Here is an 18,893-nt window from a genome sequence, read left to right on the forward strand (position 1 = left end):
AGGAGTGCATGTAGAATTATAAGGTTGTGTTATTTTAAAGCCTATTCTGAATATGACCTCCTCCCTACAGGTCCTGCTGCAGCACGCAGACTCGCATCTGGACACTCGGGCTCGCTCAGCCGCTCCAAAACACCCACTGCTGAGATCGAGAGGAGTGCCTACAGGACACCAGAATACATCAGCACTCCTGCACACAGAGTGAGTGGTGTGTGTGTGTCGTCGATGCACAGCTGGATGTGTGCTTGTGGTTAATTGGCACTGAAAGGAGTGATAATGCTCACAGTTGCTAATTGGGGTGTAAAATTTTTACCTCTTTTTTTTTTTCCTCCCTTCCCCCAGCCTGTTACGCCGACGGTGTGTGACGTTCCAGTAGGTGAGGATCAGATGTACAGTGCTGAGAACCTGCGTCGCATCGCTCGCAGTCTGAGTGGCACCGTCATCCGAGGACGAGCCGAAAACCTTGTTCCTTCTCGCAGCTTTGTAAGACCCCACCCACACACACACACACACACACACACGTGTATGCATGAAGGTGTGAAGTCACTGAAATTAAACATGCTCATAGATACATGGTCCCTCAGGTGTGTATTATGCATGCGTCGTGCCTCTATTTTATTTTATTTTTTATCCCCTGCCATGAAGTGCGCAGAGGGATATAGGAAATTGAGTCCACCAGTCTGTTTCAACCTGGAAAAGTTTTCTCAGAAACTACATAAGCTACATCAGTGAACCTTTGCATGCTCGTACTACTGGTAAAAACCTGGGTAGCGTTTTATGAAGGTGTCCTAGCACTTACAACATCATAAGTCAATATTAAAGCAATGGGCTTATAAGGGTGTAAGTGTTAAGAGGTCTTCATAAAATCAGGGATGTGATTTTTCCGTGAATTCGCGGAATTCCGCCTTTTTCACCTCAAAATTTGAAAAAAAAATTTTTCCGATTTTTCGCTCAAAAATCCGCATTCGTATCCTATTCGTTCCGACTTTCAGTAATTCTGTCATTGAGATGAAACGAGGTACGTGATTGGCCCATCGCTCTGTAACAACCAATGAACGCGCTTGTTAGATAGCTGTACGTAAGCTCGCTTCAAACAAAGAGTTGAAAGATGGCAGCCTCCGTGATCGAGCGTAAAGATGCAAATCGAGTTAAAGAAATCGACAGAATAGTGAAAAACAAGTTCCGCTGGGAATGGTTGGAGAAAGAGGTTGCTACAGACATTGGACATAAGACTGTGAGACATTTGTTCAGCGATTTCGTTCTTTGGGGAGAGGGCAGAGGACTCTGGCTGTCAAGTTTGGGGATGCTGGGACCTCCCCTGCCCGAGCTACGAGCGTGCAAAGTCGGGCTGGAGCCCGGGATAGAAACGAAACCTAAGTGAGTGAACACAGTAGTTTTGAATATCCTTAAGTGAGTGAACACTGGGGTTCTGAATATCCTTAAGTGAATGAACACTGTGGAGTTATGATTATCCTTTGGTGAGTGAACACTATAGAGTTATGTATATGAAGTTGACATTGCTAGAGTAGAAACTGCAGAAAAAAGTGACTGATCTGCTGGAACTGGACATGGATGCGAGCATCTTTTTTTCTTTGAGAGTTCCTGAAGACTTGTGGATGAATTCTTATGTTGCATCATGTTTGTTTGAAAAGGCACATTTAGGTATGTTCAACTTCTACAGTAATTGAAAGTATAAATTTTGTTTTTCCTTATACAATTTTCTATTTATTCTAATGCAGATTTAATTTAGAATGACATTTTTAGGTTTCATGTTTTGGCTTTTTGTCAGTTAAGAATCATTGAATTTACTATAGGGGCTCAGAGTTGCATGTTGACCATTAAATTGGCTTGAATTTGTTAATCATGACAAGTTTTTTCTTGTGTGTTTGCTTGCCATTTTAGTACAATTTTTAAGTCAGAAAACCCCAGAACCCAGGAGCTTCGGGGGGCTTCGCCTTGTCCCCCCACCAGGGCGCTGCCCTGGACCAGCTGGGGGCCTGTGGCCCCCAGACCCCCGCCTAAAATTTGCAGATAATTTCACCAGCCCCAAATCACATCCCTGGAAAACGTTATTTAAATGCTAACCCAATATTCATAACCACTTTTTTTTGTTGTTGTTGGTAACAAAAGTAAATCTGTTAATTAAGGCATTAGTTGGATTTGCAAATTTGACATGTTTTTTATACTGATGATTAGTTAATGCAGATGTACTTGGTTGGTTTATAATTAAAAAAAACCCAAACCCTCAGTTAATAATAATGGTAGCTATTTTGTTAACAGTACTTAAAGTGTACTAAAGACGTGTGTGTGTGTGTGTGTGTGTGTGTGTGTATGTCAGAGTTGCATGTTGACCATTAAATTGGCTTGAATTTGTTAATCATGACAAGTTTTTTCTTGTGTGTTTGCTTGCCATTTTAGTACAATTTTTAAGTCAGAAAACCCCAGAACTCAGGAGCTTCGGGGGGCCTGCGGCCCCCAGACCCCCGACTAAAATTTTCTGATAATTTCACCAGCCCCAAATCACATCCCTGTAAAATGCTCATGGCGGGGGGGGGATAGCAATGACCATGTCTTCTTGTTTTAATTTTTTTTCTTGAACCTTTATTTAACCAGGGAAGTCCGACTGAGATTAAGAATCTCTTTTTCAAGGGAAACCAGAGTTACAAACAGACACTGTAGAAAATTAAATTAAAAGAACTCAGCATCAATATTTTTTTAAGATTTCAGCTTCATAACCAGGTGAACTAAAAACAGTGACATCTTACCGAATCGGCCTCCAACTCTTTCATTCTGGATTTAAAAGTATTTAGTGAGATTAAGTCACTAAGCTTCAGGTCCTTCCACAGTATGTTCCATGCTGCAGGTGCAGAATACGCAAAAGCCCTTTTTCCAATTTCTGTGCGAGCATTTGGAACAGAAAGCATAAAGAAGTTTTGAGAATGTAGAGAGTACTGTCCACTACTTTTCTTCGACACACGAGTAAGAAGGGAGCAGACCCAGAATCGCCATATATATATAAAAAGTTACCAGTGACGGAGTTTACGGGTGGCCAGAGCAGGCCATCCTACCCGAGAGTATAAATCACAGTGATGAGCTTCTGCATGCATTCATCTGACGTCATGGTTCATCCAGTGTCAGTCCAATAACAAATTGCCCTTTTCTTCATAAACTTTTATGAACGTTTGTATTGCCTGCATTTGTTTCTCTTTTCTTAACCTTTCAGCAGTCTGTAAAAAGAGAGCTCTGATCTCTTGTTAAACTTATTTGTACAATCACACAAATAGTTCTTTCCCACTGTAGACTTTTTTTTTTTAATTCTACGTGTTTTTGCCACTGAGCTGTATATAAAATTCTGGAGAGCTCATAGGCTGGTCAGAGTGAAGCCGTCTGGCTGCCATCTTACCACTCCCATCGCGGAGCAGAATGGTCATTTAGACTCCTGAAAACTGGACAAGTTATTTATGTAGTTGGTGAGGAAAATTACAAGAAAAATGCCTGCATGTGCAGCAGTGAACTGTACAAACAGTCAAGTCAGAGCTTGTGGACGGACATTTCACCTGTGAGTTTTGATAGTATGTGATCATTTTTACACGCGAGTGCGCAGTGCCGTTTGCGTGGATCCCTTATAGCGTTTTATGATTGTTTGCAAGAGCGAAAGGAAAAATAAACAATCTGTCTCATCGTCTTGTCTATTTTTGATGAAAATCTGACATTGATATCTGAGATGAACACTGTGACTGTATCAGGTCCATTTGCTCAACATAACGTGGTCTTAAAATGAAAAAGCATCAAAATTGAATCGTTTGTGTCTAAAATGACAGTGAATTATGTGACCAATAAATACTGTTAAGATGTGAGAATGAAGTGAAAATGGCAAATAACATGAGAAAATAATCCTGTTTCAACAACTGTCTGAAATAGAAAGGAAGTATTGTATAGCCTTTGGGATGGATGGATGGATGGATAGATAAGTAAATAAATAAAAAGGAAGAAGAAATATATGAAAGAGAAAGATGCACTGTATAAGAGGAAAAATTTAAATCTCTTTTGAAATAATTATAGTAGTAAAAGAGCCGTTCGAAAAATAAATAAATAAATAAATAAATGATCAGAGACTGGACTGGAAAAGGTAAATAAATAAATAAAAAATGCCAGTGAAGGGGAGCGCTATGAAGATATGTAAGCAATGTGGGTAAAGTTGAGAAAATAAGAGGAGGTAATGAAAGGGGAAAAAAAGTCTGGAAATACTTGTCTTGGGGCAAGTTTGAGAGGATACAACAGTTTAACACACAAGCCAAATACGCGATGTGAGTGGTAAGATGGCGGCCAGCTAATAGGCTCTGAGCTCTCCAGATTTTATATAGAGCTCAGTGGTTTCAGACTAACCCTGTGTCTGAAATCGCTCCCTACTCACTATATAGGGCACTATATAGTGGGGACGCCATTTTGTAGTGCTGTCCGAAACCTTAGTGAGGATTATTTACACCTTATAGGCCAAGTTTACATTAGACTGTATCTGTCTCGTTTTCTTCGCGGATGCACTGTCCGTTTACATTAAAACGCCTGGAAACGCCGGGAAACGGGAATCCGCCAGGGCCCATGTATTCAATCCAAATTGTGTCTGGTCCAGTGCTGTGTAAACATTGAGAATACGCGGATACGCTGTGTTGAGCTCTAGCTGGCGTCGTCATTGGACAACGTCACTGTGACATCCACCTTCCTGATTTGCTGGCGTTGGTCATGTGACGCGACTGCTGAAAAACGGCGCGGACTTCCGCCTTGTATCACCTTTCATTAAAGAGTATAAAAGTATGAAAATACTGCAAATACTGATGCAAATACTGCCCATTGTGTAGTTATGATTGTCTTTAGGCTTGCCATCCTTCCACTTGCAAGTGGTAAGTGACGCGCATGCCCGACATGCACTGAGATCACACACACAGCGGCTCAGTCCCGAATCACTGCTCGTGCGCTTCACTCGCGCTCTGTGAGCTGCGCAGGGCTGGAGTGCGCACCCTCCAGAGGGCACTCGCTGTTCAGGGCGGAGTGATTTGGAGCGCAGGATGCCTGCGGAGCCGAGCGTATCCGTGTATTGGTGTTGCTATGTGCACGCGAATCGTGTATTGGCGTTGCTGTGTGCACGCTAATCGTTTTAAAAACGTTAATCTGATGATCCGCTGATACGGTCTAATGTAAACCCCACCATATAGTGCACTCAAAGTATCCCACAATGCATCATGAAAAGTAGTGTACAACCGATGGTCACTAACCAAGCAATATATTGCGGTTGTGCTGAAAGAAATCGAATTAAAAGTTTCAAATTTGATTTAATAAAAGGCAGCAGCAAAGAAGAAAGTACTCAGCCTTGATTTAAAAAAAAAAACTGAAAGATGCAGGTACTTTGTATTGATTAATGTGGGAAATACGCTCAGTATAATATGGATTTATCACAAAAATACATGCATGTATTTATTATTTTGAAAACCCACCAGCCGACTGATCTGCTACGTTTTAATTGTGTGACAGTAATGACGTAAATACCAGCGCGACGGACGAGTGTCCGAAAGTGTTTTTACATTTTACCAATGAGCTCACTATATAGTCCTCTATATAGTAATTCCCTGTGTAGGGAGTAGTGAACGAGTGAGTGATTTCAGAAACAGGTATTATAGGTTACTTCTGCCTAGGGTGATGTCATGCACGTTCCTGCTATTGTACATTACAGACCTCTGCTGGCTCAATGACACAATTACAGATAGCAAAACCTAAAAGATTACACAGCCTGATTAAATCACGAGTCATTTTTTTATTTAATCGATCATAAAATCGTCATAAATTTATTATGATTTATCATTGCATGATCTATCATTACATGTCTGTTGTCATTTAATTCCTCTTGCATCTCGTTTGCTCTCAACACGCTCTCCTCCATTTGGTGCCATTCTCATTTTTTCTATCCATTTAAAGGACTCTCCTGGTTCGAGAATTACTAAACATGCGGACCCTCGATTGAACCCACGCCACTCCAGCACCTCCCTGCATGCTGCTCCTGTTACCCACAATCCTTCAGTTTTTACCCACCACCCTGAGCACCAGTACCAACACCCACCTCAGCAGCAAACTCCACCTCTGTTGCAGCGACCCACTCGGGGACACCCAGGTAACCATGTGACTCCTCTGCCTCAGTACATCACATTACACACTATATACTACAGGAGCACACACACCCACACCCACACACACCATGGTCTTGAGAGTGTGATGTGGCAGCTGCCACTCGCTAATGTTGTTAATGTCTGTCCTCATCACATCCTGTACAGCAGCGGGCCTTGCATTCAACACCATGGATGTCACTTGCATTGATGCAGATCAGCTTTTATAGATCAAACACCCTACTGAGCTTGGTTTCTAAATCTAATTCTGTATAAAATGGAAAAATAATATAAAAATAAGCTCTTGAGAGTATAGTTTGCTTGCTCTGCTTGCTTACAGTGGTGCTTGAAAGTTTGTGAACCCTTTAGAATTTTCTATATTTCTGCATAAATATGACCTAAAACATCATCAGATTTTCACACAAGTCCTAAAAGTAGATAAAGAGAACCCAGTTAAACAAATGAGACAAAAATATTATACTCGGTCATTTATTTATTGAGGAAAATGATCCAATATTACATATCTGAGAGTTGCAAAAGTATGTGACCCCCTTGTGCAGCAATAACTGCAACTAAACGTTTCTGGTAACTGTTGATCAGTCCTGCTGATTGTCATCCCATTGATTGAAAACACCTGACTCTAATTTCACCTTCAAATCAACTACTAATCCCAGAGGTTCACAAACTTTTGCCACTCTCAGATATGTACAACCCTGATTCCAAAAAAGTTGGGACAAAGTACAAATTGTAAATAAAAACGGAATGCAATAATTTACAAATCTCAAAAACTGATATTGTATTCACAATAGAACATAGACAACATATCAAATGTCGAAAGTGAGACATTTTGAAATTTCATGCCAAATATTGGCTCATTTGAAATTTCATGACAGCAACACATCTCAAAAAAGTTGGGACAGGGGCAATAAGAGGCTGGAAAAGTTAAAGGTACAAAAAAGGAACAGCTGGAGGACCAAATTGCAACTCATTAGGTCAATTGGCAATAGGTCATTAACATGACTGGGTATAAAAAGAGCATCTTGGAGTGGCAGTGGCTCTCAGAAGTAAAGATGGGAAGAGGATCACCAATCCCCCTAATTCTGCGCCGACAAATAGTGGAGCAATATCAGAAAGGAGTTCGACAGTGTAAAATTGCAAAGAGTTTGAACATATCATCATCTACAGTGCATAATATCATCAAAAGATTCAGAGAATCTGGAAGAATCTCTGTGCGTAAGGGTCAAGGCCGGAAAACCATACTGGGTACCCGTGATCTTCGGGCCCTTAGTCGGCACTGCATCACATACAGGCATGCTTCTGTATTGGAAATCACAAAATGGGCTCAGGAATATTTCCAGACAACATTATCTGTGAACGCAATTCACCGTGCCATCCGCCGTTGCCAGCTAAAACTCTATAGTTCAAAGAAGAAGCCGTATCTAAACACGATCCAGAAGCGCAGACGTCTTCTCTGGGCCAAGGCTCATTTAAAATGGACCGTGGCAAAGTGGAAAACTGTTCTGTGGTCAGACGAATCAAAATTTGAAGTTCTTTATGGAAATCAGGGACGCCGTGTCATTCGGACTAAAGAGGAGAAGGACGACCCAAGTTGTTATCAGCGCTCAGTTCAGAAGCCTGCATCTCTGATGGTATGGGGTTGCATTAGTGCGTGTGGCATGGGCAGCTTACACATCTGGAAAGACACCATCAATGCTGAAAGGTATATCCAGGTTCTAGAGCAACATATGCTCCCATCCAGACGACGTCTCTTTCAGGGAAGACCTTGCATTTTCCAACATGACAATGCCAAACCACATACTGCATCAATTACAGCATCATGGCTGCATAGAAGAAGGGTCCGGGTACTGAACTGGCCAGCCTGCAGTCCAGATCTTTCACCCATAGAAAACATTTGGCGCATCATAAAACGGAAGATACGACAAAAAAGACCTAAGACAGTTGAGCAACTAGAATCCTACATTAGACAAGAATGGGTTAACATTCCTATCCCTAAACTTGAGCAACTTGTCTCCTCAGTCCCCAGACGTTTACAGACTGTTGTAAAGAGAAAAGGGGATGTCTCACAGTGGTAAACATGGCCTTGTCCCAACTTTTTTGAGATGTGTTGTCATGAAATTTAAAATCACCTAATTTTTCTCTTTAAATTATACATTTTCTCAGTTTAAACATTTGGTGTGTCATCTATGTTCTATTCTGAATAAAATATGGAATTTTGAAACTTCCACATCATTGCATTCCGTTTTTATTTACAATTTGTACTTTTATCCCAACTTTTTTGGAATCAGGGTTGTAATATTGGATCATTGTCCTCAATAAATAAATGACCAAGTATAATATTTTTGTCTCATTTGTTTAACTGGGTTCTCTTTATCTACTTTTAGGACTTGTGTGAAAATCTGATGATGTTTTAGGTCATATTTATGCAGAAATATAGAAAATTTTAAAGGGTTCACAAACTTTCAAGCACCACTGTAGGTTTCCCTTCTTCTGCACTTATTCACTGAACAGCCAATCGCAGATCCCTTTCTCCTGCCTGCTCAATTTGTTGACTTCAATTCAATTTAATTTCAGTTTCTCGAAAAATCTAACGTTTCTGATCTAGAATGTTTATCCTTGCTTGCTTAGTGTCTGCAGGAGATCCCCAAAAGGTCGACAGGTTTCTGGCTGTCCTTGACCGGGGTGAAGCTCTTGCCCACAACAGCTCCCACAGCGTGGCGATGAGCTACGGCACTCTTCCTCGGGCGCCCCGAAGAACAGCTCCTCCTGTGCCATCCATGCCTCAGACCAGAGTTGGACTCGCTGCTCGCCCTGAGGCCTGGAACTACACAGATCCCCACTACGCCACCCTGGCTCACTCGGGCCGCTCGATGCCTGCTAGCAGACCTGTGGACATTTCTCAACAGCAACCTCAACGTGCCAGCTTACCCAGACAGCCGCCATTTGTGCCCACTGCTCAGCCCACACGTATGGATATGCCACCAGAGGGAGACTGGAGGACTGCTCCTTACAGAACGGGTCACCCGGATGGCCAGGAGTTCAGAACCAGACGTGGTTCCCACATGCAGCTCTGTTCCTTGTGCCAGCAGTCTCCAGCTGAGCCCATGGGCAACTACTGCCAGGCCTGCATTGCTTATAGAAATCGCTACAGGCAAGCCAACTAAGCAAAGTGGTGCACCACTTCAGTGAAATGCCAGCTTCATGTACATGATCACTTCCCATACATACATATATACATGCATCTCCATGGGGATGAGTGAGAATGAAGGAGAATCATACACCAGCTCACTTCCTTTGTTCACTTACTACATTTCTCTCCTTCAGCGTGCCCTGTTGATTGAGTCCTACTTTTACACACGTGCTTTGTTTTGTTTGTTTTTTTTCTGATGAAGAATGGCCTATAACTGAAGGTGTGATGCTTCACCTCTGCACTGTGTGTGTCATGCCGGCTGAAGACTGTTTTAGACTCTCGATTTAGATTTCTTCTTTTCTTTTTTTTGCCTTTACACAATGGGAAGGACTTAATCCATTCCTTGAATGGCCTGCCAATGTGATTGGTATTTAAACAGTGTTTTGGTAAGAGGGCATTTTTTTTTTTAATGAGGACACGAAGCACAAATTCAAGACGAGACTGAGACAGAGCTTACTATTTTTGGATTCCTGAACCACAGGCCTGGATTATACAACTGAGAGCTCCTCATTTTATTCTAGTTTTCTGAATATTTCCTTGTGTACTAGAATAATCGGAGTGAAGTAACTTATAAGAAAATGTTTAGAAACCATTGTGAAACGTGAATTAATAGCTAGCAGTGGAGTAGAAACGTTGCACTGTGATGAGAAGTCTAGAGAGAACATTTTCATTTGCTTTCTGTTCTCATTTCATGACATGTCAAGTGGCTCCCTGAGAAGCTCTCGTATATTATTAGACGGTCTATTTCAGTGGGAAAAAACCCACAAACTCTTGTCAGATGAATTATTATGTAAGGGTTTTGCAGAGAAAGGCATTATAAAGAATTTTAGATTGAAATAAATCTGAAATATCAGTGTTAAAGTCACAAACATGCCAGGTACAGCAGTTCATGATAACACCTGAAACTTTTTTTTTTGCTCAGCACTAATGCTGACGAAGCGTTCGGGTTTGTTAAAGGTAAAACATATCCATTACTATCTTAAAGATTTACACTGCGTCTGGCAGGCAGGTGATTATTATTTTTTTAAAACTCTGCAATGTAACCAAAACTGTGAAGTGAGCTAAGAATTTTGCATCGTTTAGAAAACCTAATGCACAAAGCTGTACCTTAAAGTGAATGTAATGTCCCTAAACCCAACTTTTTTTCTTTGTACAAAGCAACAATTATGTTGATTGACCATATGTTTTTGAACAATAGCTGATCCAAAAGGCCATAAATTAATGGAAAATTAATAAAATCAGCCGATTTTCACAGAATCTGCCGAGACTGAACCGGAAGATCCCGAGGGGGTGCATGACGTCACGTGTAACAATCCGGGTATCAATTTCGTTCCCGTGCGCAGCAGTGGTTAGACCAGTCTCAATATGGAATCACGTTTTGGACAGAATTCTGATAGTGATTGGGATTCTTATATGTCGGATGAAGGGGCAAATGATTATCAAGGATATTCCGGAGTAAATGGTTCTCTTTTCGAGCCCCCGAGATGAGAAACAGATGCCAGTTCACGACAGTCCCGCTCACTGCCGATAGCGCACCACCAGCCAGAGAGAACTGGAAACACAGATTGGTTTGTGGATTTTTATTCTAAGCTGGCTGCTGCAAAATATAGGGAAATACATGTACCTCAATAAATGCAGAAATATAATCTTTAAAACGTTCACTTATTCAGTGTAATTATTTAAAGAAAATATGAAGTGGGCGATAATAGGGGAATCAACGAACTGTCTAAATGTTAGATCAAATGTCATTTATTAAATAAATGGGTCTCCTTTTTGCTTCAATAATTCCCATGTGGTCGTTCTGGTGGTGGTGAACACCTTGATGAATCAGATTTATTATTAGGAGACGACACGAAATCTGTCCGCTTCGTTTGCACAAACCTCACCCTTTAGATTAGTGTCATTTCTCGGAAATTCGTGAACTGAATGTCCTGTTGTATATGGATTTGAACATCCAAACACAACGCAGGACTTTCCTATCGTCATTTTTGTAAGATTCCAACAATATCCAATTTCAGCGAGTAAACAAGCACGGAGTCAGATGAACCGAAATGATCCAGATAACCGGGGTTCCACGCGTGACGTCATGCGAGATTAGCCCTGAGGCAAGGCTGCCTTTTTCCGGGATCCAGATGCCGTGATTTATTGATAGTTTTGTGCTTGATGATAAAATAACAAATAATATTATTTTCCCCCCTGCTTTATTAATTCATTTTGGTCGTTACTAATGATATATATTCATTGTAAGCATAACAGTGAGGCATTACATACACTTTAATCACAGGCCAATTTACTTCCGGCAGCATCACAACATTCAGCCAGATGCTGCTACTGATTAATTCAGTATTTAAGATTTAATTATTTAATCATTTAGATTTAGTCCATTTTTGCAACTGCATGGTTTAAATAACTTCAGCTGAAGAAGTGTATTTCGAGCCCTCTGCTGCAAGAGAGGTCGACCTACCCCACTTCCCTTTCTCCCCGCTGACCCCGCCCCCTTTATTGAAACTACACATGCCTTGTAAATTGCCTTTAAAGGAAAATGGACAGAGCTGGGCAGGGGTGGGTTTCCCGAAAGCCTCTGTACACGAAGAGCATCTTAACTAGGAGAGAGCGCGTTCATTGTGTTGCTCGCTCTACCATTTAATGATGATATTTGTGCTGCGATGTTTTTGGGAAACTCAGGCCAGTTCTGTTCCAACTGCATCAAATTTTTTTTTTAAAAAGACCAAACTCTGCAACAAAGAAACTAGCTCAGTCAATCACACTATAATTTCAGAAATTATCATTTTTTTAAGGTACCTTTTGAAATTATAGGTCAGGAGAGACCCTTAAATATCATAAACTGCACCTTTAAACATTTCAGAGGTTTAAGTACATCCGTCAGACCTAGAAATGTACATTTCTCATTTGGAATGGATGGTGTGTGTGTGTGTGTGTGTGTGTGTGTGTGTGTGTGTGTGTGTGTGTGTGTGTGTGTTTTGATACGTGATCAAAATATCCAATCTACAAAATATATTTAAAGCAGGTATTGCGAAATAATTGTACAGCTGATTTTGATGCAATACAATATGACTTGGTGTGCAGTTTGATTATAACTATAAAGTTGCATTGAAGTCAGGAGGGACAGAAATTCGTTTCATTGCTATTTTAATACAACAGTATTGAAAAGGAGATGCGCACGTGCTATCAGATTTCACTGATCTATAGATCTATAGATGCCTGTATTGATTCATCTCAAGTTATGCTTGATACACACACAGTTTTGAGTCGGTGCAATGAATCTTTACAACATTACACTAAATGTGTGGTGGTCTGGAGAAACCAATCAGATGGGACTGTATGCAGTGTTTCCCTTAAATTTACTGGTTTTGTGTGTGTGTGTGTGTGTGTAGGTGCTGGATGAGGATGGTCACATGCAGGACCCCTCCCTGCGCTCTGAGCAAACAGTTAAAGGAGTCACATTTAAAGCTAGACGGCCTTTCGATTTCATAAAATCAGTGAAATTTAGTTTCCTCTGAAATTTGGTCATTGTGATATTTGTTTATTTCTGCAATATCTCACAAAATATCAGGCCATTCTGTGGCTGGGAAATTATTTAATTTGAGGGGATTCCTGAGCAAATAATGTGCATGAAATCACTCACTTCGCGCAGTCAAGCAGACAGAGGAAGTCCATGTGCACATGCGCAGGTTTACCTTTGACCATGCACTGACCTGACAGTTCCATCATTCTGTTGCTAAACGAACAGCTGATCACACCGAGGTGCTTGCTGACCGTCGATATTCATTAGTTTGGTCCTGCGTTTCCTTTCTTTCGCAACATAACGTCTTTTTTTTCTCGCTTCACGTTACTGTAATCGGCCTTTCACGTTTCATTCGCACGCTCACGTCCTCCGTTTTTCTCTCCTGTTTCAAATTTGTATCCCACAATGCCTTGCGTGAATGGGGAAAGCCCACCACGTGATGCATGACGACGTATCTTGTATTGGGTCATGGTGAAGCAGGAAAAAATGGAGAATTTAGGGCCATGTGGCCCTAAATTCATTAATTGTTCTATTTTTAAAAAATTAATAAAATTGGAAGCCTGTGATTCGAATTCAGTAGCTCTTGGTCCACTAAACAAAACATAACTGGGTGTCGGGGAAAATTCTTTTTATGACCTAAACATGAAAAATCTGAAAAGCAGTCTACCTTTTAAAATAAGTTTTCATATTTATTTTAGAACAGTAATTGGAATAATTTTTACAATAGAACCACACAATCAAAGGGGGGTGTGGGGGAGCACTTTCCCAGTATAATTGTAGGGGAAACACTGGTATGAGGAAATCGCACACAACTAGTAAGCTTTTAGACATCTTTTGGTAGGCTTTTTTTTTTAACATTACTAGTTGTGTGAGTTTCCTCATACAGCGAATGTCAAGATTTGATCAAGTTATTGTTGAGTTACGTGCCGTAGCAAAGCAGACATAAGCCTCGTCAATTTGTTTAAAAATCAGATCCTGGGGCGTCGTGGCTCAGGTGGCTAAGGTGCCATACCATAAATCCGGGGACCCGGGTTTGATTCCGACCTGAGGTCATTTCCTGATCCCTCCCCGTCTCTCTCTCCCACTCATTTCCTGTCCTGTCTCTACACTGTCCTATCCAATAAAGGTGAAAAAAAGCCCCCCCAAAAAATCAGATCCTCATTATTAAAAGATCCCTGATGCTCCTACGCTGAGGGAATGAAAATTTTAAATATAGTTTTCTTTTCGCAAATGTTAATCTCGCCCTAAGTTTACTTGTGACTGGAATATGTGCAAAAGTCTCCAGAACTGTCATCATGTGAAGTGTGTTTTCTCCAGGCCACCACACAGATATTATTCCATCCAACTCAGTATTTTATGTCCTATATTGCACTGAACAGGCATGTTGTGCTGGATTTAGTGAGCCGTAAGCACTGAACGACTGCTTTAACAGTTTTACAGTGATGCTTACAAACTGTGCAGCTTGAGTTGCTACAAAATGTATATGCAATGTCTCAAGGCCTTTGTTCCTATAACTTAATGCCGTATCCTAGCCTGAGTTTTGTGATGTTGCTTAACTATGTTAACACTGGTTTAGTGCACTTCACAAGTGTTAAGTTAGAAAGTAACTCTGTTGTAACGTACATTTCCCATAATTCTGGGGTATTTCAATGTTTATATGTGTAACTGCATAATGGATAGATCTATATCTTAAATTTTAGTCATATAGTTTTCTATGCTGTACTGATACTGAAATGTAAGTACTGACCTCTAAATGTGTAATTATACACTTATAAGGCTGTGGAAATGGAACGGACACTTTCTCTCATCGCAGTCAGTGGGACATGAGAGCACGCACGCACACACACACACACACACACACACACACACACACACACTCTATCAGCCTGGGAGTCCTGTTCGATTTGCCACCAGAACCTACCTTTATATAGTTTTGCAGTCGCTATTAAACTTAATTCCACACTCTTGCACAGTACAGGTTTAGTTCATGAACATAATCCTACTATTCAAATATTCAGTTCATTATTAATTATGTACAGTAATATTCTGAACGTTTTTAGAGCCTTTAATGACTGGACCTTCCACTGACAGAATAGATTAGCTGACGTTCAAGCTGACATTGTTTATAGGCCAACTTGTGGTGTAGTGTTTTTGGCTTATAGACCTCTTTTGGGGTGTGTGTGTGTGTGTGTGTGTGTGTGTGTGTTTGATGCGTGCACAAACTGGTTGCAAAAAAAAAAAGACCCGAGTAGATTAGCAATCTGATGCTACTTTGATATTCTTCTTCACTATAATCTGAATGAAAACTCGATCAAGAATTTTACAGGAATCCGATCAGCATTAGCTAAAATGTTAGCACTAAAAGATGGGGAGAGCTATACGGCTAAAGTAGCATTTTCAAAACGTTCACTCTAGAAGGTCTTTATGGCTTGGCTCTGTGTAAATTGGGGAAGCCATGGCCTAATGGTTAGGGAAGCAGACCATTTGGGACCAAAAGGTTGCTGGTTTGATTCCCTAGACCAGCAGGAATGACTGAAGTGCCTTTGAGCAAGGCACCTAACCCCGAACTGCTCCCTTGGGCTTGTTGTATGTCGCTCTGGATAAGAGTGTCTGCTGAATGCCTGTAATGTAATGAAATGATGCTAAGCGGTGATTGAGTGTGCAGTGGCTGGATATACTGTATATACATATCTACAAGTCTCATAGAAACTCTGAGCATTTATATAAGAGACAAATGAATGGAAGCACGCGAGTCTCCTGGTGTTTACAACTTTGTTGTTTGTGATTGAGGATGTTGTGGCACTGAAAGCCATAGTGCTGTCCAGCCAGGCCATAAACCAAACAAAGTCAGCTCGCTAAAGGTTAGCGACTCCTCAGTAAGAACACAACCTCGGTGTCTTGCATTGGGGGGGTGGGGGATGTGTTTAAGAACACTTTTCCAATTCTGACACCCAGCAGCACGACACAGCATTTTTATAAAACAAATTCTGGCTTGCTCTTAATACTCACAACATTCTCCTGCTATGTTTTTGCAATCAGGACGCATGGCTGACGCCAGTGACACGTCTCACTCAGGGGTCTACTGATGTGTGGATTATACACAGTTAAAGTATTACAGCTTTTGTAAAGGTGGGTTGTGATTTGCACCTCAGCAGCAGCAACAACAACAACAACCCTGGCTATGTTTCACATAACCCACTTTGAGAACTACTGGTTTATAGAAATGTGTTTTATGCAGTTTGTGTTCTGAAGGTGTAAATGTGGACGTTTTCTAAAAAGGTAAAGAGTCTGAGAGAAAATGCTGGATTCTTCTCACTAAATTTGTCGTCATTACAATGACCTCAGTAACTGCATTTACATGTTCAGTAAAGATTTGAAAGCATTATGAATATAATTGAATTTTAAAAATTGTCTAGTTTTTCCTCTGTTACAGTTTAAAAACAAAAGAAATCTAATTTTGTTGTCCGGAGGTGAGTATTTTTGCATTGCTCTTGCTATTTTTGACCCTTTGTTGGGCCAAGAAGTTTAACATGAAGTAGAGTTTTGCCAGATGGATTGGATACAGTACTGTATGCAGTAATCAGCTGTCTGTTCCCTTTCCTCTTATTTTTTATGGAAATTAAGTGAAACAGACAGCAGCAAAGTGACCCATGTAAATATATTATGTATATACAGATATTCAGTCTTGAACATGGAGAATTCTAGTTTGAACCTTGTTTGTAAATGCTGTGGTAGAAAATGGAACTGGTATTTTTGCAATAAAGCGATCTTGTGCTCTAGTGAGGAGCGAAACAGAAATGCATGGACTCCTTTTCATTACCTTTCACTGGGGAAATTCAGCAAATTATGCAGTCTTTTTTTTTTTTTTTTTAAGGTGGCAAGATCCAATTAGCATAGCTTCATCACGTCCGTTTCTCCATTGGAAGTTGCACGAACATTGAGGCTACAAAATCGAGCTGCTCGCGTTATCGCTGTATGAGACTCCTCTAAAGTTGCTATAGAAGTTTTAAACTGGATGGATTTGGAGACAAACAGAAAAATTAATAAGTGTTTGCTAGTATTTAAATGCCTTCATATTATTTAGTTCTTAAATATTTGAGTAATTATTTTACTAGGAGCTCAAGTATTCATAGTTGGACCACAATGGAAATAAGTACATGTACTTTCTTGTGTTATCCATATTTTATTATGTTTATTTGCAGGAACATTTTAATATTGAATAAACAAATTTTTTTTAAAAAAAATCAAAAATGGTTGGAACACTCGATGTAAACCTGACCTGCATTTACCAAAACCGAAGCTTACGCTCTGTAAACGGACTTTTAGATGTTCAGGTTCAATACTTTTTAATTCACTGCCAGCAATTATTAAATCAGCTACGTCTCTAAAAGGCTCATTAGGTCGTCCATCCATTATCTGTAGCCGCTTTATCCTGTTCTACAGGGTCGTAGGCAAGCTGGAGCCTATCCCAGCTGACTATGGGTGAGAGGTGGGGTACACCCTGGACAAGTCGCCAGGTCATCACAGGGCTGACACACAGAGACACATAACCATTCACATTCACACCTACGGTCAATTTAGAGTCACCAATTAGCCTAACCTGCATGTCTTTGGACAGACACGGGGAGAACATGCAAACTCCACACAGAAAGGCCCTTGTCAGGCACTGGGCTCAAACCTAGAACCTTCTTGCTGTGAGGCGACAGTGCTAACCACTACACCACCGTGCCGTCCTCATTAGGTAATATTTTTCATAATCTTATTTATATAATTATGATATTTTTGTTCGTATCATATCTTTTATTTCCATTGTATTTTTTCCTCGTAAGACTGTAACGGTAGGTTTAATTAAATTTTTAGATGAATCATATCAATGAGATTATTAAAGAGCATTGTAATATATTTTTGAAATTTGAAATTAAATAGCATTGTCTCATCTCATCTCATTTCTAGCCGCTTTATCCTTCTACAGGGTCGCAGGCAAGCTGGAGCCTATCCCAGCTGACTACGGGCGAAAGGCGGGGTACACCCTGGACAAGTCGCCAGGTCATCACAGGGCTGACACATAGACACAGACAGCCATTCACACTCACATTCACACCTACGGTCAATTTAGAGTCACCAGTTAACCTAACCTGCATGTCTTTGGACTGTGGGGGAAACCGGAGCACCCGGAGGAAACCCACGCGGACACGGGGAGAACATGCAAACTCCACACAGAAAGGCCCTCGCCGGCCCCGGGGCTCGAACCCAGGACCTTCTTGCTGTGAGGCGACAGCGCTAACCACTACACCACCGTGCCGCCCCTAAATAGCATTGTAATGTGTTTTTTTTTTTTTTGCATTTGATAGTTAAAAGCTGTTGATATCCATTCACTCACTCAAAATTTCCTCTGCAGCATTTTGTATGATGTGTTATTCCTCTGTTTCCTTTCACATTTGAGTTTTTAAAAATTGTTTTCCACACAAGCCTGAGCATGAAAAAACTGCATTTTAATTAAATTCACTAGCTTTTCCTATCAAGTCAGGTATACAGGCATTTCCCTTATCAAGCCCTGATGTTTGAATGGAACAGGGAATCGGAGGCCTAAAGCACCCAAAATGTGTGCTTATTTCAGTGCGTCAGCTTGCTGTTTAATTACACCTACACTCTGAAAGTCAAATGTCTTTGAGCCACATCATTAAGCAAGTTGTCGCAAGTAGCCAAGGTAAATATAGCACTGAAAGAATAACTTTATTACAACAAACTGTAGAGGAAATTTGTTTACGCAGGACACTTCAAATCAACGAACTGGAGAAGTACGATGTTTATTTCATAACGTATCATTATGATGATAAGGAAATAAATATGAAGAAATGGCATTCGTGTTCTGATAAACCAACACAAATGCTTTTAGGGTCAGGACTAATGCATGTCATAAATATACCACAAGACTGCTAGCTTACATTTTAAGGCAAAGTAGAAAAAATTAATTATTTTGATGAAATATTCTGTCTATCAATTAAAGTGC

General features: G+C 40.6%; 1 protein-coding gene across 4 annotated transcripts in view; it reads left to right on the forward strand.

Moving 5' to 3' along the window:
- The window catches only part of usp54a (ubiquitin specific peptidase 54a), a 176,001-nt gene extending 159,320 nt beyond the window's left edge, over positions 1 to 16,681 (forward strand). For all 4 annotated transcript variants that reach the window (XM_060926288.1, XM_060926287.1, XM_060926290.1 and 1 more), the window contains 4 exons: positions 71 to 198; positions 340 to 480; positions 5,965 to 6,157; positions 8,796 to 16,681. In XM_060926288.1, the coding sequence (XP_060782271.1) occupies positions 71 to 198; positions 340 to 480; positions 5,965 to 6,157; positions 8,796 to 9,331 (998 nt within the window). In that variant the 3' untranslated portion in view covers positions 9,332 to 16,681. The remainder of the gene's footprint in view (positions 1 to 70; positions 199 to 339; positions 481 to 5,964; positions 6,158 to 8,795) is intronic.
- Positions 16,682 to 18,893: the final 2,212 nt, after the last annotated feature.

Source organism: Neoarius graeffei, chromosome 7 (genome assembly GCF_027579695.1).
Source record: "Neoarius graeffei isolate fNeoGra1 chromosome 7, fNeoGra1.pri, whole genome shotgun sequence".
NCBI classification, from domain to species: Eukaryota; Metazoa; Chordata; class Actinopteri; order Siluriformes; family Ariidae; genus Neoarius; species Neoarius graeffei.